General features: G+C 44.5%; 5 protein-coding genes across 7 annotated transcripts; 2 read left to right on the top strand and 3 right to left on the bottom strand.

The window, feature by feature from the left end:
• Positions 1-25: 25 nt before the first annotated feature.
• pla2g7 (phospholipase A2, group VII (platelet-activating factor acetylhydrolase, plasma)) lies at positions 26-8,629 on the bottom strand. Of its 3 annotated transcripts, none has more exons than XM_080882075.1 (11): positions 8,502-8,629; positions 6,362-6,489; positions 6,004-6,154; positions 5,647-5,740; positions 5,479-5,547; positions 4,220-4,391; positions 3,498-3,611; positions 1,564-1,655; positions 1,216-1,386; positions 985-1,133; positions 26-793 (listed from the first exon to the last, which is right to left on the bottom strand). In XM_080882075.1, exons 2-11 carry the CDS (start codon positions 6,455-6,457, stop codon positions 693-695), a joined length of 1,209 nt encoding a protein of 402 aa, XP_080738201.1. In that variant the 5' UTR covers positions 6,458-6,489; positions 8,502-8,629; the 3' UTR covers positions 26-692. The 3 variants fall into 3 exon arrangements, with proteins under 3 accessions (XP_080738201.1, XP_080738200.1, XP_080738199.1); XM_080882074.1 differs by lacking the exon at positions 8,502-8,629 and adding an exon at positions 6,970-7,157; XM_080882073.1 differs by lacking the exon at positions 8,502-8,629 and adding an exon at positions 6,822-6,963.
• ints9 (integrator complex subunit 9) lies at positions 7,780-16,649 on the top strand. The gene is made up of 17 exons (XM_080882072.1): positions 7,780-8,238; positions 8,535-8,662; positions 8,744-8,804; positions 8,928-8,990; positions 9,309-9,448; positions 9,593-9,679; positions 9,874-9,994; positions 10,094-10,228; positions 10,705-10,816; positions 10,943-11,123; positions 11,390-11,450; positions 14,698-14,869; positions 14,963-15,087; positions 15,517-15,684; positions 15,889-15,987; positions 16,068-16,205; positions 16,290-16,649. The coding sequence occupies exons 1-17, from the start codon at positions 8,230-8,232 to the stop codon at positions 16,461-16,463; spliced, it is 1,974 nt and encodes a 657-aa protein (XP_080738198.1). The 5' UTR covers positions 7,780-8,229; the 3' UTR covers positions 16,464-16,649.
• A 1,945-nt stretch (positions 16,650-18,594) lies between these two features.
• glrx5 (glutaredoxin 5 homolog) lies at positions 18,595-21,237 on the bottom strand. Its single transcript, XM_080882078.1, has 2 exons — positions 20,810-21,237; positions 18,595-19,818 (listed from the first exon to the last, which is right to left on the bottom strand). The coding sequence occupies exons 1-2, from the start codon at positions 21,105-21,107 to the stop codon at positions 19,646-19,648; spliced, it is 471 nt and encodes a 156-aa protein (XP_080738204.1). The 5' UTR covers positions 21,108-21,237; the 3' UTR covers positions 18,595-19,645.
• A 249-nt stretch (positions 21,238-21,486) lies between these two features.
• prkrip1 (PRKR interacting protein 1) lies at positions 21,487-22,530 on the top strand. Its single transcript, XM_080882077.1, has one exon. It carries the CDS (start codon positions 21,530-21,532, stop codon positions 22,109-22,111), a length of 582 nt encoding a protein of 193 aa, XP_080738203.1. The 5' UTR covers positions 21,487-21,529; the 3' UTR covers positions 22,112-22,530.
• Positions 22,531-24,143: 1,613 nt separating this feature from the next.
• On the bottom strand, positions 24,144-25,092 carry LOC308396625 (high choriolytic enzyme 1-like). Its single transcript, XM_080882076.1, has one exon. The coding sequence runs from the start codon at positions 25,008-25,010 to the stop codon at positions 24,213-24,215; it is 798 nt and encodes a 265-aa protein (XP_080738202.1). The 5' UTR covers positions 25,011-25,092; the 3' UTR covers positions 24,144-24,212.
• Positions 25,093-26,582: the final 1,490 nt, after the last annotated feature.

A 26,582-nucleotide genomic window follows, 5' to 3' on the forward strand; every position in this document is an offset into this window, starting at 1 on the left:
TGTCTTTAAAAATGAGTGCTAAACATTTGTAAAGAAACCAGATTTATTGGATTTCTGTTGTGTATAAATGAAGTGTATAAAAGTTACATAGCACTGACCAAGGAAAGAACTGTACGGTGGCTTATGGCCAATGGGATATTTAAAGCAGCTTTTTAGTGTTTACAATATTCATTGAAAGATGTTCTTGAAGTTACTGGATGCCTTTTACATGCTAGCTTGTCTAATAATCTTTATCACATAATTCTATAATCATCTTTTTCTATTCTATAACTTAAGATTGTCATCATAGGCCGCATTACATAATCACACAGCAATCAGAGTACCTTGTCTTTGCTCAAAGGTCCAAAGAGGTACAGAAACCTTTGGATTTATTTACACTAAAAGATAAAAACTGATTACAAAGATTTGTTCAAGAAATTGCAGCTAATAGTAAAGATGTCACCAACAGTGAGAAGAAAGTTTCAAGCTGCTCGTATGCAACATTCAGGCCTCCTGAAACAAACACTACGCTGAGTGCTTGGTCCATCCAGAAAAAATAAATCCATCCTTTGATGAGGTAGAGATTAGATTTCCATCTGATTACTGCTTAAAAAATGCCAAGTAGGCCTGACTTGACATTTTAAACCCTTTGCACTGACTCCTGCGCCCAAGACGAATGTGAGAGGCCACAGTATAAGAGGCACAGAGCCGGTTCAGATGGCGGACTGAAGCAAGTTGACATTAGTTCCTGGGATGAGGTTTTCATCTTCTCCGTTGATCAGAGGGTCCCACTGGTTAAAGTTCTTCTCCAGGCCTGCAAGAGTTTTGCACAGAGGAAAGGGGAGTAAGCAGAGAGTTCAGTCGATCTCTCAGCCAACTCCTCACAGCTCAGCTGATACTGTACACATCTTACTATTAATCCTGTAAAAACGGCTTTAATGTGCCCACAGCTGTGTTCCTGCATTACATGATTAAATCTGACGAACGACTAGCAGGAGCTCTTACCGAGATGGCGTTGCAGAAACGCTAGTGTTGCTTTATTGCACAGGTCTATGGCGAGCTCTGGGTCGATCTCTCCTTTGAGTTTCATCAGCTTCCCAATCCAGTTGCCTGTGAGAAAGGTGAAGTCTGGGAAACTCTGGTGGACTGTACCTCTGAAAGAATGCAGGTGAAGAAGAGACATCATCACAAAATCAGCCCAAAGTCTCTGAAAGTGCAGCAGACCAGTACTGGTACCTGATGGTGATCATTTTCCTCTGTATGACGGCCGAGTCGAGCTTCTTCATGCGGCTGATGTTTCCCGCCCACTGGAACTTCTCTGAGTTGATGAAAAAGATTGGCTGCTTCACCCGAGGAAAGATCTCATCGTCTAAAGGAGTCATCCAGGAGTCTAGCGCTACTCCACACCTGTTTATACGATAGCAGGCCAGGGTATTACTTTCAATAATCTGGGTCTGTTACTGCTGCCTGTAACACGTTTCTAATTTATGCTAAGCAAAGTGAAATGCCCTCATGCACACAGCTCTAGCCCTGCAGACATTATGGACAATAAGTGATAAAAGACTGGAAACCATAAAAACGTACTTGAATTTAACCTCTTTACACAGAGCCTCTATGACTGTTGCTCCTCCAAACGAATGGCCCATCACTGCTATCCTGCACAGGTCCATGGAGTTCTGTTACCAAGAACATGAGAGAGAATTAAGAAATCAGCACAAATTAAATTGTACTCCACTGCGTTTCACATTTTTCCTGATCACAGATTAAAGTCTGCTGATGTTCTTTATGCAAAACAGCATTTCATGAACTTTGGACTCTGCAGCTGATAAGCTGAGGCTAACACAGGTTTTTTCCTCAGTGCACTTTCAAAAGTCATCTGAACCTAGTTGATGTCATTTTATTGTTTATACACACGGCAGCACAAAAAGTAAGAACTTTGTGTTTGATGCTTCTTGCCAATAATCTTCTACAGCTGCAAAGTATATTTGGTGCCACGTTTGTAAGGAAACACATTTGTGCGTTGAGCAGCAGAGTTGAGTATGCGGGCCAATGCCAAACAGCTTATTCTGTGTCGACTCTTGTGTGGCGTTGAATGGGATGAGCAAAGTATGAAGAAACAAGACATATCGGCAGTTTAACAGTGTTTTTCACAAGTCAGCCAACAAAACCAAAAGTAGTGGTTGAAGAATGGGAAGCTATACCACAGCACTGCGTGACCAGCACGAGGAGCAGGTGCCATGCTGTTGTGGCCGTGTATGGTTCTTCCACATGCTGTTGTTATGACTCTTATGTCTTCAGAGTTCAATAAATGACACCAAATAGAAGATTTGGCAACTTTTTCAAACTTGTGGCAAAATGTGGCACCATTAAAAGGGGAAATAAATAAGCCTGGTCTAAGACTTATTGCCAATCAAGTCAACTAAATGAAGACTTTCGGTGCCAAGCTCATATATAAAAACAAAAAGTGCTGGTAAATGAACTTTGGAAGCTCGAGACTTTAGGGAAAGTTGCAATAACCACAAAGATACAACACTGCTAGAAACACTCGTTGGTCTTCTAAGCATCACACAGCAGGATGCAACAAACCCTGAAACAGATGTTCCAAATGTACAAGTTGACTTTTTGTGAACTAAGAAATGATTAAGAAATTGAACAAGTGCGGGAATTGTGAAGTGGGCGTGTCCTACGTTAAGGATGTGCACACAGGAAGCAGTTCACTCATCAACCATTCATCGCTTTGGAGCTGATGTTTGTTGCAGACACTTCGTGCTGTACATACTTGGCACCTGCCCCATATGTCAATCAGCATCATCTTTGCAATACTTCACCTCAAAGCTTAGAAGAGTTGAGTGCTGGGGTTAGCCTACATCGCTTTGTCGGTGGTTTCTTCGCCCAGCTTGAAGTTGCACCACTCTGTGGTCTCTGGTCAAAAACTTGCCGTTGCTTCCTGATCTACTCTTTAAACTTTTCTCAGTTTCAAGTTGAGCAATCGAAGCAGTGAAGAATACCCCTGACTGACACACGACAGGAGTATAAATGGATTGGAAGTTGCCTAGGTAACCAGAGGCTGGAATGTCTGCTTCCTACGACGGGGGTCCACACAGGATCGCTCAGAGCACCGCTTTGTTGCCGACGGCTGGTTGCTAGGTTAACCCTTTAATGTATGTACCACTCTGTCATGTGTCAGTAACCAGCACACTTTGCTCTCCCAGGTATCAGCATCAGCTGTTCACCTCGAAGGTGAGAAGAGTTCAGCTTTAGCTTTAAACACTGTAAAGCTAAGAGGCTACAACTGTTGCCTTTTAGCTTTGATCAAACTTTGATCAAACTTCAAAGAGACTTCTGCGTTTCCTGGAGCCTTGTGACACTTGCCAACTTGCCCCATGCTCGTGTTACAACGACTTTCTGCGTCTTGTGACACATTTCCATTATTGTGTTTGCTACCACACACTGCATGACATGCATGCATGACAGCTGTCCTGCATGCATGTCACAGCCAGAGGTAACCAAAAGCTTACCTTCAGCGTTGACCAGTCAAAGTGCGTCTCCAGAACATTCTGCACTGAGATTCCTGAGTTGATTTCAGTGAGTTTATCCAGAGCCAGAATGCATTCATCTGCTCTTTGTTTCACCTGAAAGATGAAACAAATGAATTCATTCTGTTTCTTTAAGGTGCCATTAATATTTACCTTTACATTCATGACATCTGTACAGATACGACAAACAAAACCATCTTTTTCCCCTACTATGGGATTTATATACTCCCGGTCTCCCTAAACTTTTGTTTATGGTGGGCAGCCAATCAGAGGGAGCTTCTCTTAAAGGGAGGGGACAGGAAGTTATAGTGGAGCTGAGCTGCTGCACTTGGACCCAGTACAAGATAAACCAGGATTGTGTTGAACTGTGAGTTTTGCGAAGCTACTCTGATGAACAGAAAAAAAAAAAAAGAAATATCCCTCGCCTTAATCGTAGATTTAAAAAGCCAACTGCTATCTGCAGTCCCTCATTCCTTTCAGCTTTAAGATAAACGGGATGTGACCACACGCTTGCCGTTTAACGTGACGTGCCCAGATGAAAATAGAAGAATGTCAGCTAGAACAAACGAGGATGTGGTTTGATTTTAACATCAGTGCCAAGCTGCCTGTGAGTAAGCGGGTATGAAGTTCACATCTTATGCAATCAAGAGACTGAATTTTAAACCCACAGAGGGAGTCTGTGGGTAATCTCTGCGACAACATACTTGTTTGTTTCTGAGGGGGAATTCGCTCTCTCCGTGCTGCAGAGCTCTGTAGTACATCCACTCCTTTACCAAGTTCTGTTGGGTGGCACCGGATGATTTTGTCAAACTTGCATTTGACCTTTCTGACTCTGGCTTCTCACAAAAATAATACGTAGCTGACGCCGACTGGTCTCTGTGGGAGAAAAATAAAACCATAACCTGTAGTTCCAGCCCTGGGAACAGATATTACTTCCTTCATGTTACTTGGAACAATTAGGGTTTAGACACATGCAGAGGACACATCCTGTTTGAGGCAGCGTGTGGCCCTCTCTCTGTAAGAAGCAAAGTCACTCTCATGTTGTTGCTCTCACACTGCAGCCGTGTGCTCTGTCTGCGGCTTTGTCAGCATGTCGCCGGCTGCTAAAATTCAGCAAAATAACACTTCCATCACCGTAAGTGACAGGCCAGCTGTGGCCATTATGTTCATCTCCATATGGTCCCCCTTGTCTGCATACTGAAAAGAATTGTGATGAGCTGGTTCATACCATTGTCTGCACACCCTTTCCACTCTTACTCCACACATAAACAGACAGCCAAGCAAACAATAGCAGAGGACAAACGTTCAGCTACGATTTCCTCCAAATGAAGATGACAAAGAACACCGATTTCAAACTCATTTTACATCGTGGGCCACATACGACCCACCTTAAGTGTGGGGACCACTTAAGGTCAGAAACTCCAATTTCTGCCAGTGTAAAGATGTTGAAACAATTAATCCCTGAGATATCTTCATATGAGGAAAAGAAGTGCAACTGCAACAGTTTGTCTTATTTTACACATGTAACATAAAACTAAGAGAAACACTGTTGCTAGCTCATTGTGCACACTGTCATGCATTTAGAATAATGTACTTTTCTATAGTAAAAACATCTATAGTAGATGCTCGAAAAATGGGAACTTTTCTGTCATTTAATTTTTTGTATCTATCAGTAACTTTCTGGTGTAGCATGGACACAATGGTCTGCAAAACTTTAAATACAGTTAAAAGTTCCAAATCCATAGAGATGAGAGAACAGAGCCTTTATTTGTCAGTTGCCCACAACCGAGATGACAGACCTTGCCAACCACACATACACAACATCACACACTTTCCAGCGGGCCCGATTGGAGTCTCTGCCTGGCCGATTCTGGCCCCTGGGCCCTATGTTTGACAACCCTGCTATAGAACAGTTGGCGCTTAATGGCATGAAAATGACATATGAACTAAATTGGAAAATTACCTGTGTTCCACTGATGCCACGATGAAGCCCTGAGAGGCCATTTCTGCACATATCGCTGAATACAAGGTCCTGAGAAACAATCACAGCAGCCACAGTGTGAGCAGAACTTGTAACGGGTTATTGCTGCAGGAGTGATGAAATAAAAAAACAAATGCATTGTGTGTGTACCTAAAGGCTCCCAAGCCGTGGGAGAAGATGATCACGGGACATTTTTCATTCGATTTAAATGGAGCATCCAAATAGGCTGGGATCTTGAAGGAACCTGAAATAGATGAAAATGAGGAACATTCACTTTGCCTATTTTTTTAAACCACATTAGAAAATGAAAGAAACCAGCTTTCTATTTTTTTAGTGACTAAAGTCATATAATATTGCTGTCCTGACCAAATACATTTGACTTTTACACCACAGAGAAATGGACTGTCAGGTTGGAGGTGGAAGCACAAGCACACAAGACTTGAGAAAAAATAGTCAATTTTATGCCATGAAATCATTAGAAATACTGGATTTTCCTAATTTATTCACCAAAGAGGTAGTTGAAGATCCTTTCACTGAGGGCCCTGTTCATTTTCATGAAGTCAGCCAAACCATTAAAGTACTCCTTGTATGGGACCCAGTCAGGCTTCCCTGCACTTTCCATCTCCTGACAGGGATAGTACAGCCGGAAGAAGGTGCCCTGTTGGAGAGACAGACAGTTCAAGCAACTCAGCAGAAGGCCATTTGCTCCCGTGATGTCAGCAGCCTGTTTGGCCCAATACCTGCTTTCCATAATACCCGTGGGTACCCAGCCCAGCATCTGCAGCACACTCAAGAATGTCAAATACAGATATGTGACCTCAGCTGTTACATGTCAGCACGAACAAAGGTTTTCTTTTGCTTGTACCTCTGCAGTGTGGTCCATCATGAAGTCAGTGCAGCCCACAGCGTTTGGGCCGTTGCCTGGAGGGATCCCGAGGTGGTTACTGCAGCTGCTGCCCATGGTGAAGAAACTGAGCGCGGACCTCCTGTGGTCTGGCAAATAGAAACACACACACGTGTACATCAATACTGCTGCTCTATAAACGGGAAAGATAACAGCACTAAAAGTCGGACTATTTCTGCACGGAAGCTACTGACTGCAATGAACATGTGTATACGCAGACTGTATCATTATATCGTTTATTAGTATCAAATGAAAGGCAAAAACTTCTTCACTGTGGTAACTGTAACCAGCCGTATATGTCGCGAAGTTTACCCTTGATCTAACCGCAGAGCCCCACACAATCGCACATTTAACTAAACGGGTCGAAGTGTTTGTGCTGTCAGTTAAAACAAAACCCAAAACGTGGCGTGTTAACTCCTACCTGTCCTCGCCCACGCGTTAAATCTCTTGACTCCTAACTGAACAAACCCTCCATAAGAAAACATCGACTAGCGCACTTTCGACAGCGACCTAACCAAACGTCCACTCTAGCCGCCGGTAACACTCGTTAAATAAAACAAAAAGCCTACCGGAGATACAGAAGTGCGAGCGCTGCCCGCTGTTTCTGCATCGGTTTCGCAATAACACCGTGGACTGACAGAGCAGTCACCGGATAAATGTACAACTTTGGGAGTGGTTAATGTTTTTGTCAGCTAGCCGCTGCTAGCATAGGAGGGGGCTAAACCAGAGTAGTGGATGAACGGTGTTGAGTCACTGTGGCAGTCCTGCCTTTGCCGGTGTTGTGCCAAAAAGTGATTGTCTGCCAAAAACTGATTTCCAATGTTTCTGTGTATTTTTTTTATGTGTAATATCTTTACGTATGTTCGTAAATAGACTTCGGTGAACAGGGTTTACAAAGGGGTTATATAGAGAATTAAAACAATATCTGTTTTTCAAGTATCTTTACAACTCTCTGCTATTGTACTCACATTATAACCAATCCGGTCCTTTATCCCCACTTAAAATATTTTTACAGAAATATTGTAATATTTGCTGCCATTTCTGCTGTCCTCTTGGCCAACTTACTCTTACAAAAGACATTTTTAATGTTAATGAGATTTTTTTTAACTGGATAAATAAAGGTTATATAAAAGTCACTGCCAAAAACTGATTGCGGCTTCTACCTTGTTACACGAATGTTGTTTGTGGCTCAAGATGACTTTATGTCATCCATGAGGGATGCATTTGACATATGTTTCACCTATTATAGCCCAACAAGTTACTTATAGCAGTTTAAATACGAGCAATCAGTTTTTGGCAAATACCGGAAATCAGTTTTTGGCAGACAATCACTTTTTGGCACAACACCGGCCTAATGGCGTCCCCCCAACTGAAACCTTAATGACCTACATGTCATATTATTTAACAGTTGGCAATCATGCTGCTATCATTACTGTAATTACGACATTGGCGGCTCTAAATATAAACTCAACCAGGCGTATGAAATTGTGTTAACTGCTCTGTATACGGCTCTGGTTTATCGCAGCGACTCTCAGCTCTGGGATCACTTGTTTACAACAATCATCGACCCTTTAATTCATATTTTCATTAATATCGTGTGAGCCAAGGTGCTGTTGCCAAAGCAGCTGCATATAAGCGCTGGCTTCTCAGTGAAAATGGCATTTTAAAGTGTCTGTACTTTCGATGTGACTCCGCGTCTGTTGGGGGCAGCAGAGGGCAGCCGAGCGGGAAACAAAGCGAGGAGGGAGCAGAAGAGCGGTGGAGAACGATGCTGCGTTAGCAAAGCTAACTGTTTTCAACTCATTTATCAGCAACTCCTTGTGTTAAAGATGAAATTGGTGAGTAAAAAGCAGATCAGTGAAGAGAACAATGAATGTAGGAATCGTCGAAAATGATTAACTTATACGCACCCAAAAGTGACTGTTAGCTGGAAGCTAATAGCGTTTTTTGGTACAGTTGAATAAAGTTTAATAAAGGCGAGCAGCGAACAGCAAGTCAGTACAGCGTGAAGTGTTTAACTATGCATACGAAAAAACGGAAACACAATCCCCTGGTGTCGTGTTTATCCTGTTTTACTGTATCTTTGTACTCCTACACACACCTGTGGTTTTAACGGTGCATTCCCTCCTTGCAGTACTGTCTGTCGGGTCATCCTACATTGCCCTGCAATGTCCTCAAGTTCAAGTCCACCACTATCATGTTGGACTGTGGATTGGACACCACCTCTGTCCTCAACTTCCTGCCCCTGCCTTTGGTGCACAGGTGAGTCACTGACAGGAATTCATTCACTCGTGGATAACAGATATGTTTTGCTTGATGATGATGATGATCCTTTTTTTTCAGTCCAAGACTTTCCAAGCTTCCTGGTTGGGTCTCTAAGGATGGAACAATAAATTTGGAAAAGGCACGAGAAGCTGTTTGTAATGTGCTTAGGTTACTTGGCGTGTATTTCAACTTACTGCAGTTTTTTATGAAGATGTGCCGATTTATCTGTGGGGGAAAAAACTGTTTCGCCTTATGCTTGCAGGAGCTGAAGGAGTGCGCAGGGAGGGTGTTTGTTGACGCACAGCCAGAGTTCTGTCTCCCTGAGGTAGACATCCCTGATACTTCGTTTCTGCATCAGTGTTATAGCTTGTGCTAGAATGTCTTTCTGCAAAACAGGGGCCACTGTGAAGCATAAGAGTTGCAGCAAATCAACCTATTTTAAACAAATAATAAGAAAGAAAAAGAAACCTGATAGGCCTGCCACAATTGACAAGAATAGGGGAATCCTCTCCGAGAAATCAGTTACTATGATCAGAGCAGTGTGATTACCACGTCTTTTACCTTCACAGTAGACCTAAAACATAAATCTTAATAAATACCTGAAGTACCACAATGATATTTATTTAATCTGAATAACCCACAGAGAGAACTGTTGGACCTGTCCACCATCGATGTCATCCTAATCTCAAACTACCACTGCATGATGGCCCTGCCTTACATCACAGAGCACACCGGCTTCACCGGGACAGTGTACGCCACGGAGCCCACGCTGCAGATTGGCAGGTGACAGATGCAGGGGATGAATACCACATCTTACTATTTCTGTATTATTTTTGTGATATCATTATTATTTTATTTGGTAAAATGAGATACAGGTCACACGTCTTCGGTTGCGTTTACGCTCGTTCTTCCTCCTTCCTTCCTTAGGCTGCTGATGGAGGAGCTGGTGAACTTCATGGAGAGAGTTCCTAAAGCCCAGTCTGCCACGTCCTGGAAGAACAAGGAGATACAAAGGTAGTCTAGTTTTGTAAAAATATTCTGTGTGTGTGCGTTTTGTCCGAGTTGACACATGAAATGCAGTTACTGACTTTGTTTTAGTCATTTTTGAAGTTTCATTTTCCATTCACCTGTCTGGTGTTTTGTTACACCTCCACTAACAGGGTGGTGTAACTCCACCGTTCAAATGAATACTTGTGTTATTGCATTAGGATGCTCCCGGGGCCGCTGAAGGATGCAGTTGATGTGTGGATGTGGAAGCGATGCTACAGCATGCAGGAGGTTAACTCTGCACTCAGCAAAGTGCAGCTTGTGGGTTATTCACAGAAAGTGGTGAGAATTGATTCTGTCCAGGAGATATTTAAGATTTCACATTTCTGCTTTCGTGCAGTGGTGACTTCTCGTCTTTTTTCTCGTTTGTTTTTCTTGCAGGAGTTGTTTGGAGCTGTACAAGTCTCCCCTTTAAGCTCCGGCTACTCGCTGGGGAGCTCCAACTGGATCATCCAGTCTCACCATGAGAAGGTGTCCTATGTGTCTGGCTCATCTCTACTCACCACACATCCTCAGGTAGGCCAGCAGGCGTAATGCTTCACCATTTCAAAGTCTCCTGGGCGCAACCCTTGAAGCTTTTTTCCTGAGCTGAGTGATTTCTGTCATATTTCGGGGCTGTTTACAGAACAAACTGCGTGTGCAGCAGTCAGGGAGGGGGGTCTCTGCTCGTGCAGCTAAACCACGTCGTTATTGATTTTTACTAAGGTGTCAAAACTTGTCATTGAGGGTCCAGCGGAGGTCATCACATGTCGTCTTTATGGGGGAGAAAGTTAAAGTTTGAAGGGATCGAGGACAAAACCGTCACGATCTAGAGTGGAAAGAGTGCAGTCCGTTATTTGTTTAGTCACAGATTTCCTTTTTCCTGTGCTCAGTTTCTTTTGGAAGCTAAATCTTTAGGCGAGTGTTTGTCAGTGCACGCTGTCATTGTTTGAATCCAGCCTGTTCTGTCCTATCACAACTACTCTGCAGTTTCTCTTCTTCTCTGCTCCCAGCCCATGGACCAGAGTTCCCTAAAGAATAGTGACGTCCTCATTCTGACAGGCCTCACTCAGATGCCTACTGCCAACCCAGACGGCATGCTGGGAGAGTTCTGCAGTAACTTGGGTGGGTTTTAATGTAGCGCTCAGATTTCTGTGGCGTGTGAAAAGAACCAAACGTTGAAGTCATTCTTGTATCATTTAAGTGGAACTTGAATGATGTTGTCTGTGCTTGTTCTTCTGCGTTCTGCAGCCATGACCATCCGGGCAGGAGGAAATGTGCTGGTGCCGTGCTACTCCTCGGGAGTGATCTACGACCTGCTCGAGTGTTTGTACCAGTTCATAGAGAGCGCCAACCTGGGGACCACGCCCTTCTACTTCATCTCACCCATAGCCAACAGCTCGCTGGAGTTCTCTCAGATCTTCGCCGAGTGGTGAGCGGCCGTTTATCGAAAGCTTCTCGATTCTGTGGTGAAAGTTTGTGATTTTAGGTTTTACTGTTTTTCTTCAGCATGTGCTCGGTTAGCTTGTCCTCATTTTTCCACGTCTTCCACAACAAGTCATGATGCAGTCACTCTGATAAGTAGGAACACAGTATCGATGTTTTGTTACTTGATAGGAGTGCAACAAACAGCAGAGAGACGGTAACGTGTGACTGTGGAATATTCCACGTGCTTTTTCTTTTTCTCCAATATTTCAGGCTTTGTCACAACAAGCAAACAAAGGTTTATCTCCCAGAGCCGCCTTTCCCACACGCAGAGGTGAGTCAAGAACACTGGCTGTTAGGCCTGGGCCATATCATACCGCTCACGGTAACACCAGTCAGGCAACGATAAGAAAATGAAACATGGCGATAGAATATGGGTAAAACGTGCATGCGCAGTACCTTTGTTTTCATACGCACATGGCGGCGACGCAGAACGAGAAGAGGGAAAGCGGATCGTTGAATGAAACAGATGAACCTGAACTGGTTTGTAAAAATGCTGCAGCTTCACTGGTGTGGAACTGGTTTAGCTTTCGTCCGTCAGATACACAACAAAGCACTGTTTGTGGTAGCGCATGCTAGCGGGCCGTCGTTATTACTGAACCGATTTTAGTGCACGGCGCTCGAAATTCTGTCAAAAAATGTTTCAGTACGACTTTGCTGAGCTACGAAGCCGCACCTCTTGATGGATTGTTGGAGCATTATGGCTATTGTAGGCGGAGCCTCGCGGAGCGATACGTACTGTGCTTCAACATAATGTTACCGTATTGTGTGTGTTTAACCTCTTTAAGTTGTGTGGATGTTATACATGGTTATGCTGAGGATGTGTCGGCCAGTTTCCACTGGAAATGCCTTTTGGTTAAACTGTCAGCGAGGAATTTGCACTGTTACATTTTATATAACTTTAATGCAAAAAACAGCTGCTTGTTTAAGTGAAAATACTTTGGTGGGTGTTTTGCACTAATAAAGTATTTTGTCTCGCGTTAATTATATCGTCAGTTATATCGTTAGCACACATTTTCAAATATATATGGTGATAAATATTTTTGGCCATGTTGCCCTGCCCTACTGGCAGTGCACTTCTCCTTTATACTGAAAATAATCATTATCTTATAGGGAACCCACTTTTTTTTAGGTTTTTAACTTGAGGTCCCAGTGGAGGTCATCAAATGTCGTCTTTATGGGGGAGAAAGTTAAAGTTAGAGATGGACCGATCTGATATTACGTATCTGTTAGGGGTGCAACGATACACAAAATTCACGGTTCGGTTCGGTTCGATACTTTGGTGTCACGGTTCGATATTTTTTCGATACAAAAAAATGTTCATGCCTTTTTAATTTGTCATTTATTAAAATTATAAATATATATTTTAACTCAAAAGTACAGTTTTTAAATTTAACCCTAACCCTTGTGCGTGTTTTTTATTTTGACAGCGAATGCGCACCTGCGGACCACTTATGTGCAGCCCTGGTTATTTAGCTCGTCATATTGCAGCCACAGAAATTCTTTTGTCCATGAAACCATAAAGCTGCACTTTCTTTTTGCCTTATAGTCTGATTTGTCATAACTTCTCCGTTTTGCGGTAAGCTTTTCTTTGGCTGTCACTTCTTCACCCTGACCTGTCTTATTTGGCTCAGCAGAACTAAAATATATATCTGTCTGTGAAGGTTCTCAGTCATCCAGGTCATCGTAGTCAAATATATATCCTGCTGCTTTTACACACCCACTCACATAAGCTCAGCGATTCTCTGCGCGATCAACCTCTCACATGTTTAAGCTGCGGGAGATTTCACTTGTCATGTTTGCATAGTAAGCTAACGATTAATAAGACGATGTCAGAGGAATTGGTGCACAAATTATCGTCACTCACAGATCAGTGCTGTCGCTCTCTATACACAGTTCACGTGATTGCAAAGTGAAAGCAAAAAAACAAGCGCAAATTCAAACGCGACTTCAATATGTCACATATTGACAGTGGCTCACCGATGCCAATGACATAATTACCCAGCTACATTTCTGAAAGAATGCAAAAGCATTGACATATATTTTTCCTACAATAGCCCGACGGGCAGGGAAGAGATAGATTTTGGTAGCCCGACTGGAAAGATCGCTAGCTCCAGGACGTCGGGCTAGCGATATTGCAAGCCCTGTATCTGATTGAGGAATCACTCATCTTTGGAAAAGAGAGTTTATTACAGAGAAATGTCTCTTTCCAAAATAAAAGCTATACTGTACGCTTCTTCTGGGCTATATTCTCAGCAGCATAAGGAGAATCATGTGCTAACAGCTGTCTAAATGACTCGGCTAAAGTTAGTAGCATGCTTGCTGTTTTTGTCTTTGCACTAGGATGATGTCGGTGTAAATGTGCAGTCATATTCGTTGTGTTCCCACTAGTGCTTTCAGGTTAATCTCGTTGAAATGACCTTAACGCCACAACACGGCAAATCTCCGTTAACGAGCTACCGCCGATCGCTCCGTGCATGGGGCTAGACGGCCAACACGTTAACGAGCTAACTGCGCTAACACACTAGTTCCCACCAATGTAATTGAGCATTGCGTGGCACATCCAACATACTGTTTTACTTTAGTCCATGACTCGCTTACCTTCAGGGTCATACGTCACATGAAAACCAAAATAATTCCAAACGCCAGATCTGAATGAGGGTGGGGGAGGTCCATGTTGTAAGGAGAGCTTAACTTCTGTCTCGCTAGCTTGCCCTGCGCTCTTCCTTCTGACTATGCTGTCTGTGTTGAGCACTCAGTGGATCTGCGCTCGACAGTGCAGCCTAGGCGGAGTAGTCGAACGCAGATTCACTGAGCGCTCAACACAGACAGCATCGTCAGAAGGAAAGTTGATAAAATAAATTACAAATGTTGTATTGTTCGATACATATGCGTACCGAACCGAAAGCACTGTATGAACGGTTCAATATCGATACGAATATCGTTGCACCCCTAGTATCTGTATCGGTCCCATACTGACCTAAATTACTGGATCGGATATCGGAGAGAAATAAAAAATGTAATCCGATCCGTTAAATATCACAAAAGCACTTCACAAAACTTGCGACACGGCGTAACTCGGCTCATAACCTCAGCACGTCGGAGCCGTGTGCGTCACGCGATAGAGCGGCTGTGGCGTGCGAGACCTGTTGGCGGTCTGGTTGAGCGTTTGGAGCCTCGCTACCAAACCAGCATTTCATCTCTGAGGAAGTGTTTATGTTTTATGCAAATTCATGTTTGGTTGGAGAAAACTTTGAATTGGAAAGCATTAGGCAAATAGTATGTTCGACCAGGCCAGTGCTGTCACAAGTCATTAATAACAGATGACCTGTAGCCATGAGTTGCATCAAATGTGAGTGAGATGTGCTTTTGCCTGGAGCGCATCATACCTCTAACACACGTTTTAAAAAGCAGAGTCGACTGATACAAAGATACCGGGATGAAAACACAAGTACACCTGTGGAGCTGGTGACGAGGTCACGTTGATAAACTGGTGCTTGAATGTGCTGCTGATGTTTCAGCTCATCCAAACCAACAAGCTGAAGCACTACCCCAGCATTCACGGAGACTTCAGCAGCGAGTTCCGTCAGCCCTGCGTGGTTTTCACCGGTCACCCCTCTCTGCGCTTCGGGGACGTCGTTCACTTCATGGAGCTCTGGGGCAAATCCAGCCTTAACACCATCATCTTTACTGGTAATTACAGCTATCGCTACATCTCTCACACGTGACTAAAACAAGGAAAGCCTGAGCTGGTAATGTCCTGAGTGCCTGATCTTTCTCACTCAGAGCCGGACTTCTCCTACCTGGATGCCCTGGCTCCGTACCAGCCGTTAGCCATGAAGTGCGTTTACTGTCCCATTGACACACGGCTCAACTTCCACCAAGTATCAAAGCTGCTCAAGGAAGTCCAGGTATGCTGTTAGCACCTGATCTGATTATGAGAGAAATACACAGAAATAGAGCCGAGACTAAGGAACGATGATTCTACGATGAGGAGGGAAAGGCTGCATCATGATGCTAGAACTGTGCTGTGCCATAGTGACTGAGTCTGTGAGAGCGCTGTGGGTGAAACGGGAGAATGGAAAGCAGATTTCCAAGTTAACAGACAATATACAAATAAAATGGCAGAACAATGTGAGCGTTCAGGGCAGAGCTCAGGGAAGCAGCGGGTCTTGCTTAAGATTTGAGGGATTTGATCGAAGCATCCCTGTAGTTCCAGGATGGCCCATTCGCAGCACTAGTTCTCGTTTAGCTGTAGCCTTAATTTAAATGTTAACAAAGCCAGCTTCAGCCGCTCACATTTGTACTCTGTGTGTAAAAGCCGTGTCTTCTTCCTGCAGCCTCTCCACGTGGTGTGTCCCGAGCAGTACACCCAGCCTCCTCTGACCCAGTCCCACCGCTCCGACCTGATGTTGGAGCTGCAGCCTCCTCCTATGCCCTACAGACGCTGCTCTGTTCTCAACCTGCCCTTCAGACGCCGCTACGAACGCATCTACATCCTGCCTGAGGTGAGGCCCCGAAGAGAAGGAAGTCAAAACTCCTCAGAGATGGATCTGAGTTTCTGGCCACAGAGTATCTGTTGTATCTGGTGAATTCTCTGATCACTATGACAACATGGCGTTTGATCAGCTGTTTTTATTGAGAAATCCTCTCGCTGTCAGAAAGCAGGCGGACGGTTTTAATTGCTGAGAGTCGTATTCTTCTCTTCCTAGCTGGCCAACTCCCTGGTGCCCTCTGAGATCAAACCCGGCGTCTCTGTGGCGACCGTGTCTGCGTTGCTGCACTCAAAGGACAACAAGCACACGTTACAGGTGAGCCCAGAATGCTTGCACTTCCATTAGAGAATCAGCTGATCAGAGCTCAGCTGCATTTGTCTTTCATTTGTTCCCAGTCGGTGCCCAAACCCCCTCCCATGCCCCCCAGCAAGAAGAGGAAGCGTGTGATTGAGGAGCCCCCCGTAGCGTTGGCCCCTAAACCCATGCTGAGTGGAGCTGTGGCCCTGGAGGCTTTTCTGGCCACTTTGCAGAAGGTGGGAAATGTGAGCGAGAGGGCTATCAGTGTGCTGTGATAGTAGCACTAACTTAATGCTAACTTGTTATGTGCTCATTTGCAGCACGGGATCACAGAAGTTAAAGTGGAGGAAACTGCAGACGGGCACATCCTGCACCTGCAGGCGGAGGACACGCTCATTCAGCTGGAGGAGGACGGGACGCATATCGTCTGTGACAGTGAGCCACTGAGGACCACGCTCAGGGACCTGGTGCTGCGCTTCCTGCAGAAACTCTGAGCTGAATCCTGGCTGTTAGTTTCTAACAGTGTTTCTGCGTCACTGGATTATGGAGAGAAGCGGAGGGGAAGGTGTGGATGCTCAACGGCCATATTTACAGTCGTTTCACTGTACAGCATTGTTTGGTTTTATTTTATAAAACTCGCACATGTATTATTTTGTATTTAAAAGTTTTCCAGAATCGTACAGTGACTGTCGTTCATCACTTAGTCTTAGGAAAGCTTTAATAGTGGAAGCTGAGACGTTGCTCACGAGCCCGGGCTTTGTGTAGCCGGTGTGTTCCTGCGTTGTCTGACAATGAAGGGTAAAAGAAACCAAGACCTCGCTCCAGCTCCTACAACCAAATGCAAACAGTAGGGAAGAGGGTCAGCTCCACCCACCACAACTCCCAAGCTAGGAAGAATGACCTGTTCATGCTAGCACTGACTGTGCCTATAACACATGTGACACACACGTACTGCACATTTACATTTACAGCATCTAGCAAAGACAGACACAATGACTGAACTAAAGACACACAATCAGAAATATCAGGGTGGCTAAATATACATTATGTGTTGCAGTGTTGGGGACGACACCGACCTCCCCCACAGGGGAATTGTAGAAAAGGGGAGCACTGTTTATAGGGTTGCACCAAAGAAGAAGAACAGTGAGGAGGGGCTCCAACTGAGAATGAACAAAACTACAGGCTTGAAGGTCCTAACAGTCGGGTATAACAGGAAGGGTTTGGGGTCTAGAACACATTTTGTGTAATTATAACAATATGTCATTTATGACCCGGTTACATTTGCACAGGATAGAATGAGGAAAGCGCTTTACTCACATTCCACAGAAGTGTTCCTTCCTGAAGCTGAGTAACAGCAGGTGTGTTTTCCCAGCACACGCCGACATGACACAAGAGGAAATGCACAGTAAACATGTTCAACAGGAATGATGGCTGCATATTTAAGCTGGGCTCCCTGAACACACCAGGGCCTCTGTCAGTGTTCACAGTGGTTTGCTGTTTACACACACACACACACACACACACACACACACACACACACACACACACACACACACACTCACTCTTCTGGAAATGCTCCGTTTCTCTGGTGAGGAAACAAACAACCATTTCCTCCCGCCCCCTGCTGACCACTATGGAGAATACCAGTTTAAGGCACTTTGAATGCAGCTTCGTGTCTCAGAACCAGGTTCTGTGATATTCTTCCAACTACATAGACTCCAGATGTTTTACACTGAGTGTGTTTGGCATTTGAATTTGGCCTGGACTCAGACACAGTTTTTCAGCTTGATGTGCACTTACCGAGACACCGTGTGAAAGTTTTGCCTTTTAACATTTGCGTGTAACTTTTCCCAATCTCACAGTGATGAAGAGTCCTGTCAGAAATCTCTGAAGCCAGATTCAGATACTGAAAACGTTCATGTGTAGCACCTTTTTGTTTAGTTCACTTTTCCTTCACATGTGGAGCCAAAATGTCATATTTGATTTACGTCAGCATGTTGTGCAACGAATTCTTAAAAAATGAGTCCAAGTTAGACAAAAGAAGAAGTTTCTGACCTATAAATGCATTTATAGCAGATGAACGGTATCTGAGTCATGTTCACAAGAATTAGAAAAAACAAACTGTATTAAGCTGACACAGGAGCCGGGAAACACCTGCACAGAAAAACACACAGTGGGACACCAGCAGTCACGGACTGGCCTCCCCAGAGCCCCGACCTCAACATCATTGAAGCAATGTGGGATGATCCTGACAGAGAAAGCCAAGATCCAAAAAGATCTTTGAATGTTCTTCAAGAAGCCTGCAGAACTATTTTTGGAGGATACTTAGAGAAATGAGAAGAAAGCTGAAAAGTAAAGACGGTCACAACAAATATTCCAGCAGGTTCAAACTTGTACAAAGTCAGTTTGTCTTATAAACTGTTTTCTAGTGCATTTAAAAATGTTTAAAAAAATAATCAAAAAACTAAAAACACCCATTTCTCAAATTCTTAGTAAAACCCAAGGAAGTGATGTGGCTCATGACGTCTGCACATTACTGCAAGTCTGGCCCAGCTCACAGTAAAAACTACTGTGAGTAACCCCGCTGACAAAAGACCGACATGCATGAGGCACGACACCGACAACTCATTTGTGTCACAAAATATTTAATCAGTGCAGAATTGATTACACGCGTCAGAAGTACATCTAATAATAAGCTGTACAATATCTTACAGCGTACTACGTGTTGCTTTGATAATACAACTGTCTGCAGCAGGAGGATCACCTACGACTGATAAATGTGAGGTGTCTGGAAAAAACAACTAAAACAACACTTCACCTTCAGAGTGAAATACAGACAGATGCAACATTAACTGCGTCGGCTGGTACACGTGTGCAGTAATCTCATCTTCAGGGTGGTTTTAAAAAAAAGAAAAAAGGACATAAGGTATCAGGTACGTTACGTTTCAGCGGATCCTGACATTGACGGTTTCCACGTGGTTCCAGGCAGGAAGAACAAACAGGGGACTGTCCAGTGATCGATTCTGCAGCTACGGCCACTAAAAAACTGCTAGATTATCAGTGGCTTCATTAAAGAGAAGATATTCATACCAGCACGAAGCCACGTTGTCCCCTCTTTGTTCTGTTTCCTGAAACTACAGGCAGTGCATTTAAGAGCGTGATGACATCATTAGCCGATGAGGCCCAGGCAGCATGAATAATGACCTTAACTTAGGCGTGGTACAGTTAGGCAAGTCTAAAGCTCATCTGGTCTTACACTGAGCGTGGAGGACAGCGGCGAGGGGAAGATCGCAGAGGACTGATGTAACCAGGTGAGAGCGCAGCGAGCGCTCAGGTGGCAGCTTGAACACGGTGATCACAGCCGGCTCTGTCGCGGTCAGCTGGCAGTTTGAGGTGGGAGTGAGGGGGTGATGTCACCGTTCTTCTTGGAGGTGCAGAAGTATTAAAGCTTTTTATTACAACAGGATGGAAAGACTCATTGTAACGATGTTATCGTTCAGCTCTATGGAGCTTTCATTTGGCCCGCAGCTTTTGCTTTGGGGTTCGCTCTCATCATGGGAGCCATGGTGCCCTCAGCTGTGCTGGAAAAAAGGTGGTGGCGGCGGCAGTGGGGAGGGGTTCAACCTGATAAATGCGCCTTTGGATGAGTCAGCCGCGTCACGCTTATACCCGTCCATTACTTGGACTCTTTCTCTGCGTCCAGCACTGCAGAGCGGATGCCCAGCTTCTTCAGCTCCTCCACCAGGTCTCCGTTCTGGTGCATCTGCAGAAAGATGTCGCAGCCTCCCACAAACTCGCCATTGAAGTACACCTGAGGGATCGTGGGCCAGTTGGAGAAGTCTTTGACTCCTGTGGAAGGCAGACAGCGTTAATACTACCAGTCCTGTTTCTCTGAACACCTCGTGGGTTTTAAAATTAGGCGTAGCAGTTTGGTTACATGCCTCATTAGCATTTTTAAGGAAAATCTGAGGGGTGGGGTTTTTTTTTTCTACCCACTGAAACTGTAGCAAAAGCACAAACCTCCACACTCACAGCAAAGGGTCTCCAACCCAATTCAGATTTATTCATTTAGTGCAACAACAGTGGCCTCCAGGCACTTTATACTGTAAAGTAAATAATGGAGAGAAAAATCCCAACAATCAGGCGACCCTTATGAGCAAACCATAGATGGAAGAGGGAAAGATGAACTGCCTTTTAGCAGGAAGGCAGAACCAGGTTCAGTGAGGGGCCATCTGTGAGTGGTTGGGGGTGAGGGGAGGAAGCCAGGAGAAAACACGCTGGAAGAGCCTCTTCTCTTAACCCCCCCCCCCCCTTTAAGCCCTTTAACATCAGTATTATGTTTGTTAGTGTCCAGATGCGGCTGTAAAATACAACATTCAGACTATATAACAATATGTAAATTGATCCAATCGGCCATTATCAGGTATTTCACTCTAAACGTGGTTAAAGACACTTAGACAGGACAACGGGAGCACATATTGCTGATGTCATCTGTGAGGACGCTTCCCTGCTCTCCGACATGTCTCGTGTCATTATCGGAACAATGGGGATCGAGTCCTGACAGAGGCCGGGACTTTGATACCGATGCTAACGTTACCCCACCCTTTGGTGCTGCTGCACAACACTGATAAAAACTGGCCATGGAGTGCCGTTGACAGCTATCCTAACCGAATGCTGCTTTGAATGAGGTAACGATCAGGACCCGACACTTCAAGGATGTTTAAATGAGCTGCACCCAGCATGTGACGCTTTTTCTGCCGGTTACAAAGTAACCAAAACGGTACACGTTCACCTGAGAGGTGACAACCTGTTGCTGTCAGGCAGACTCCGAGTTACTGACCTTGTCTGAGGTCCTGGTCCTCCAACACGTTGTACGCTGCGTAGTTGTCCACGCCGTGCATCCGGAGGATCTGAACCACAGCGTTACTGAAGCCGCACATGGGCTGCGCCGGCGTGCCTTTCATAAACACCACCACTTTGTCCTTCTTCACCATCTCACCGAGGTCTTTCTGGAGATCCGCCGCCGAGCACAGGAGCCGGACTGAGGCCCACTGCGAGCGGCCGTCGGTTTGTCTGGGCAGGTAGACAGCCGGACCCGAGCGGAGACACCGAGCAGCGGATCGGAATAAACTGTTCATGGTTTGTGTTCAATTATCTCGTTACAAGAGGAGAAGAAACGTCCTACAGACGGGCCAGAGTCGGAGTAAAAACAGCCAGTCAAACTACTGTCGCCTCACTGTTACGATGAGGGGCGTTTACGTGAATGGTGATTGGACAGCTTCGCCCAGTCTTCGCCGAGTCTGATTTGCTAATGGTGGCGTCACACGTCATTCAACGCTGGCGAATTAAAGTTATTGTGTTAGAAAATATAATAGTAACAATGTTACAATAAAAATAAGAATAATGTGGCATTCACATGTCATGTATATGAATATGGCATGTTTTCTTTGATAAAATAAAATATTATAATAAAAAAAAAAAATATTTCAGGTCACAGAAGCAGAAAAGGACTTCCGGAGCATTTTACATTCACAGGAAGAAGAGGGTAACTGTTTGAAAGATGGCGGCGCCCACGCAGAAGAATAACAAACCGGGGAAACCTGGAGGGAAAGAGGCTCAGCCTCTCATTATCGCCAAAACACCGGCGGAGGAACAGCGTCTGAAACTGGAGAAGTTGATGCGAAACCCAGATAAGCTCGCTCCGATCCCGGACCGACCCAAAGAATGGAACCCGCGAGCCCCGCCGGAGTTCGTCCGGGACGTGATGGGCTCCAGCGCGGGTGCAGGCAGCGGAGAGTTCCACGTTTATCGCCACCTCCGCCGCAGAGAGTACCAGAGACAGGACTTTCTGGACAAGATATCAGAGAAGCAAACTAAGGACGAGGAGTACCTGGAAAAACTGGAGCGGAACAAAGAGGCCGCCGAAGAGAGGACAGCGAAGCGGCGGAAGAAGCGAGAGAAGATGAAGCAGAAGAAGCTCCTGGCGAAGAAAGCTAAACGTGAAACTAAAAGCAAGAAGGAGGGAGACGACAAGAGCTCCGAGAGCGAGGAGGAGGACGAAAGCAAGGATGAAGATGAGGAAGACGAAAGAGAAGCTGAGGATGACGCAGAAGCGCCCAGCTTCATCATGGGGAAGAAATGAACCCGTGAAACGTGGAAACTCCTCGCAGTTGGACACACCAGCGACACTTCAAGCCTTTGAAAATAGAGGAGATGATTTGGATCCTGTGGTGAGCCTGCAAACAGGAAGGTGGACCTGACCTGCTGCAAGGATTAAAAACATTGTCGCTCATCAGCAGAGACACTTGGACTGCCTCGTTTAGCAGGCAGGAGAATCCACCGAGGGACCGATGTTTGAAAGAGGAATTGTTCAGTGTAGTTATTCATTATGGCTTCCAGGATCACACCTGGAAGCCTTTGTCGTTGTTATATTTCAGTATGATTCAGGCTTATCTGCAGGGAAATCCAGCTTTGGTTTTAAGTTAGGAATGTTAACAGTATTTGGAAATAATCTATTTCAATGTGCTAAATGTTTTGAAATAAAACTGAATAATAAAAACACCCGGGTGTTGTGCAAGTTGCTCACAATGAAACCCAACAGCCAAGATGATACTTAGACATGTGATTGATGCTTCGATGTTCTCCTGTGCAGCCTTGTGAAGCTGCCCCTGGCCCAGCCTGTTGCCTGTGGGTACAACAAGCTGCAGAAAGCAACTCAAAGAATGAAAAGGCGTGGCTCCTGGAGGCTCGGGAGTGTCACGTGCGATGTTCTTTGAACAAACCCCTGCCTTCCACGGTGGTGACGACCTCCCCCGGTAGCCGTCACCTTTCTTGAGGCAGGTAGAGTAAAATCTGGCAGCCAGATATTGTCTGAAACAGGGGAAGCTCTTCCTGTCAGACACTGTTCAGCTGTCACACTGAAGCCTTTGGGAGGCTTTGCTGTTTAGTTTCAACTATTAAAAACACTCAGAACGTTTGTTTGCTTCAGTGTAATAGTTTGCCTGTGCCTACTTGTTAGTTTGCTCCTTTAATACAAATAAGAATATAGCTGGAAGCGAGTCACTGCTTTCCATCAGGTTTTGGGTTTCTTCATTTATACTTATTTAGTTAGAAAATGTTGTCATTCCTTCAACCTGAATCCTTGACCGATGCTGCAGATTAATGTTAGAAATGTATGTCATACTTTTACTTGTGCTCAGTATCACATGTTCCCCGTTGGATTAAAAAAATGCACATTTCTCCTAATCATATTAAATTCAAATGATTTCCTTTAAATGTGATACCTGAACATGTTTTAAAACAACATTTGCTCTCTTCCTTCTTTGGTTTAAACTTTTTCTTTTATTTAACAAAATGGGCCAACGGGACTTAAATAAAATGTGTTTTTGGTCTTTTTATGGTCTGAAAGTCATTAAAAAATGTTTACCTAGATTCACAAAATATAAAAAGTGTTTCATTGAAAGAGCTGTTAATGTGCACGTGCTTTATGATTTTAAGTATCTCTTCAAAAATTCATCCTGTCAGCAAGAACAGAAAAAGGATGTTTGATGTACACGTGGCTTTCTGTTAGCTGTAGTGAAACACATTTAGGTCTTAGGAGTGTATCTTTAATATATTACTGGATATTTTTATTTATGATTTATTTTAATACCCGATGAAGATCAGTTACAATTTTTGACATTTGTTTTTTTTCCTGCACAGCTGTTGTTCATTCAGGTGAGTTTTCAAACTAGCTGCTTATTATTTAACAAAAGATTCAACTTGAGAAAATGTATTTATTAGCTTTCAGCCCTCCTGCATGTGTATATGTTTGCTGAGTTGCACAGCTAAAGAAGACTCGCAACCTTTGATTTGACCTTCACAAAAGTAAAGGAGTATTAAAATGAATTATTTTCATGTATAATTAACACGAGAGCTCTCTGTGCATATTATCACACTGTATTTGCATCATATAGTTTTTTGAATAGCGATGCATTGAGGAGGACATTTCCACAAGCCTGACTGTAGATACGGATTGGTGGAAGAAAAAGTAGAAAGGATGAGGTAAGAAAAGACAAATCATAAAGAATGAAACAAGTATTGGCGAGGAAATGAATCACTAATATCCAGCGTACCATTTTAATGCACTTTATGTGTTTGACCTTACAGCTCATTATCTCCCTATAAAACACTTGTGAACACATAAGTGGAAGAACCTTTGGGAACAAATGAAAACTTCTAATCAGACAAGCTAACGTGTGTTTTCAGCAGCCGTACAGCAGGTTGATCCTCCTGATGTCCCAGTAGGACATGCCCTGCCTCTGGCCAATCTGGACGTTGGGGTTGGGGATGGGGGTGATGGTTTCCCTGCCATTGATGGAGAAGGCTGTTCTTTCATAGTGCATTATGGAGGAGTAGTCGTAGGGAGTGTTGAGGTTGTTGGTGTCCTGCTTGTCGAAGTTGTAGGCCATCTGTGGGTCGATGTTCTCCCAGTTGATCCTGACGTAGTAGTCGCGGTCGCTCCTGGTCTGCTCGTGCTGGAAGCCCAGAGCGTGGTTGACCTCGTGCTGGATGACGCCAAAGTAGACGCAGCCCTGCCTGTTGAGAGACAGGACCTGCTTCCCTCCCTGTCTGCCCAGAGGAGAGAAGCATCCGTTCTGGCTCTCGATGCTGATGTAGTCGTTCTGGTCCTTACGGTCGACAAAGCGGACACAGGTCTGGCTGTGGAAGGACTGCAAGGCATTTCTGATCAGCTGCCTTTCCCCGCTGCTGTACTCACTGCTGATGGTGAAGGGAACCGTCACCAGGCCGTTGTTGTCTTTCTGCCACAGGCAGCTATGGTAACTCTGGCATTTAATGGCATTTCTGCTTTTTGGAAGCAGGATGTCTCCTTCCAGCAGGATCTCGTTGCTGCCATTGTTTGCGGTCAGAATCCTGGTGGTGATATCGACGGTGTGGTCTTCCTCCACCTGGCCCTCTCCTCCTCCTCTTTCCTCCATGAGAGGATGAGCCTGAGAGAGGCCGAGCAGGAGCAGGAGCAGCAGGCTGACAGAGGGACTCATCTTCAGAGTGGGTCTGGTAGCTGTGGAGCTTCTTTGCAGAGCTGCTGTGGAGAGACTCCTCGGAGCTTCGTGTCTGACACAGTTGAGTCGCAGGTCTTTATACTCTCCTCTACAGGTGTGTCTGCAGGAGTGTTATGGGCTGAGGTCAGGTTTGACAACCGGTTTGATGGTTTCATGCGTGTGCCCGTTCAGGTGTGCTCGGGGCATGCTAGTTCATGTGTGGAAACACACAGGGCGTCAGAGGGGTTATATGAGTTTATGTGTTTTTAACTGGGTTTTAATTTAATCAAACCATAGGGTTTTTTAATTAAACTATTTTTATCACTTAGGTGTGTCTCAACATTCAGTTATGCAGACATATGTCTTCTTAAAAGCAATTCTTTGTTTTGCGGGCGGAGTGGAAGCTGTTTTGGTTCCAGTGTTGGGAAGGTTACTTTTAAAATGTATTCCATTACAGATTACAGATTACATGCCCCAAAATGTATTCTGTAACGTATTCCGTAACGTTACTCAATGACAGTAACGTATTCTGAATACTTTGGATTACTTAATATATTATCATGCATTTTTACAACTACGTGAATGTACTATTGCTGTGATTTATTACTATTACTGAAGGTCCACGGCTCTGAACCGTAGTTAAGGGACCTCTGACTAATACGTCAGGTTCGTGTCGGGCTCGTAGCCGAAAAATAGCTTTACTTTGTTGTCTGGGTCAACTTTGCTAGCAGAGACAGAGAGAGGCGTTGAAAGGCTGCTTATTGTTTCGGAGGAAAACACGAACACAGCGTACAGTCGAGTCTAAATAGCTTACTTACAGCTGGGCTCGTCAGGCTCTCTGTTTGGCTGCAGTGGTTATTATTATATTTACATGCTTCCAGCTCCCGTTTCTGCTCGATGACAGCTCGTACTTTTCCTTTTTCTCCCTCCTCGCTCACAGACACATAACGTGTATGGCAGTCCATTCTCCCTGCAGCACGGACTACACTGCCTATGATGCTACATTCTTTAGAGCTATGCTTGTAGCATTCTGCCTGTTAGCTTAGCACAACAACAACAACAAAAAGGCGCTCTCTCACCCAGGAAACACACAGAGAGAGAGCGTCACCCTGTAACCATGGCAACCATAACGCTGCCGGCTGGAACAACAGAACGTAGCTGTCAAACAAAACCCAAACAGTCCTGACCCGCCACAACATGAAACAGGAAAGTACCGCCGTGTAATCCATTTATTTCAACAAAGTAACTGTATTCTAAATACCACCTTTTTAAACGGTAACTGTAACGGAATACAGTTACTCATATTTTGTATTTTAAATACGTAACGGCGGTACATGTATTCCGTTACTCCCCAACACTGCTTGGTTCACAGTGCACCTTAACAAAGAGGGGCTGCTTTTCATTTACATCTAGTCAAAAGTGTTGGTGTTTTAGTCACACTAATTTTGTGATTCTGACAATATCTCAGCTTGCAGTGATGCCATTTCATTTCATCAAACCACTAGTTTTAATTTAACTAGTTTTTATGCATCTACTGGGGTTTCTTTCCAGGGTTGATGCGATCGTTTTATT

The sequence above is a fragment of the Rhamphochromis sp. 'chilingali' genome (genome assembly GCF_963969265.1).
Source record: "Rhamphochromis sp. 'chilingali' genome assembly, chromosome: 5".
Lineage (NCBI taxonomy): Eukaryota > Metazoa > Chordata > Actinopteri > Cichliformes > Cichlidae > Rhamphochromis > Rhamphochromis sp. 'chilingali'.

What these genes read in the sequence shown, in the direction of transcription:
- pla2g7 (XM_080882073.1), bottom strand. Translation starts at nt 6,885, where the DNA reads ATGTTTTCTTATGGAGGGTTTGTTCAGTTAGGAGTCAAGAGATTTAAC. An exon ending in GTGGCATCAGTGGAACACAG is followed by an intron (nt 4,392 to 5,478) that starts GTAATTTTCCAA and finishes TTTCTCCCACAG; the next exon opens with AGACCAGTCGGCGTCAGCTA. An exon ending in AGGAAAATGATCACCATCAG is followed by an intron (nt 1,134 to 1,215) that starts GTACCAGTACTG and finishes GCATTCTTTCAG; the next exon opens with AGGTACAGTCCACCAGAGTT.
- ints9 (XM_080882072.1), top strand. An exon ending in CCCCTGCCTTTGGTGCACAG is followed by an intron (nt 8,663 to 8,743) that starts GTGAGTCACTGA and finishes CTTTTTTTTCAG; the next exon opens with TCCAAGACTTTCCAAGCTTC. An exon ending in AAGAACAAGGAGATACAAAG is followed by an intron (nt 9,680 to 9,873) that starts GTAGTCTAGTTT and finishes TTATTGCATTAG; the next exon opens with GATGCTCCCGGGGCCGCTGA.
- glrx5 (XM_080882078.1), bottom strand. Translation starts at nt 21,107, where the DNA reads ATGAACAGTTTATTCCGATCCGCTGCTCGGTGTCTCCGCTCGGGTCCG. An exon ending in GGACCAGGACCTCAGACAAG is followed by an intron (nt 19,819 to 20,809) that starts GTCAGTAACTCG and finishes TGCCTTCCACAG; the next exon opens with GAGTCAAAGACTTCTCCAAC.
- prkrip1 (XM_080882077.1), top strand. Translation starts at nt 21,530, where the DNA reads ATGGCGGCGCCCACGCAGAAGAATAACAAACCGGGGAAACCTGGAGGG.
- LOC308396625 (XM_080882076.1), bottom strand. Translation starts at nt 25,010, where the DNA reads ATGAGTCCCTCTGTCAGCCTGCTGCTCCTGCTCCTGCTCGGCCTCTCT.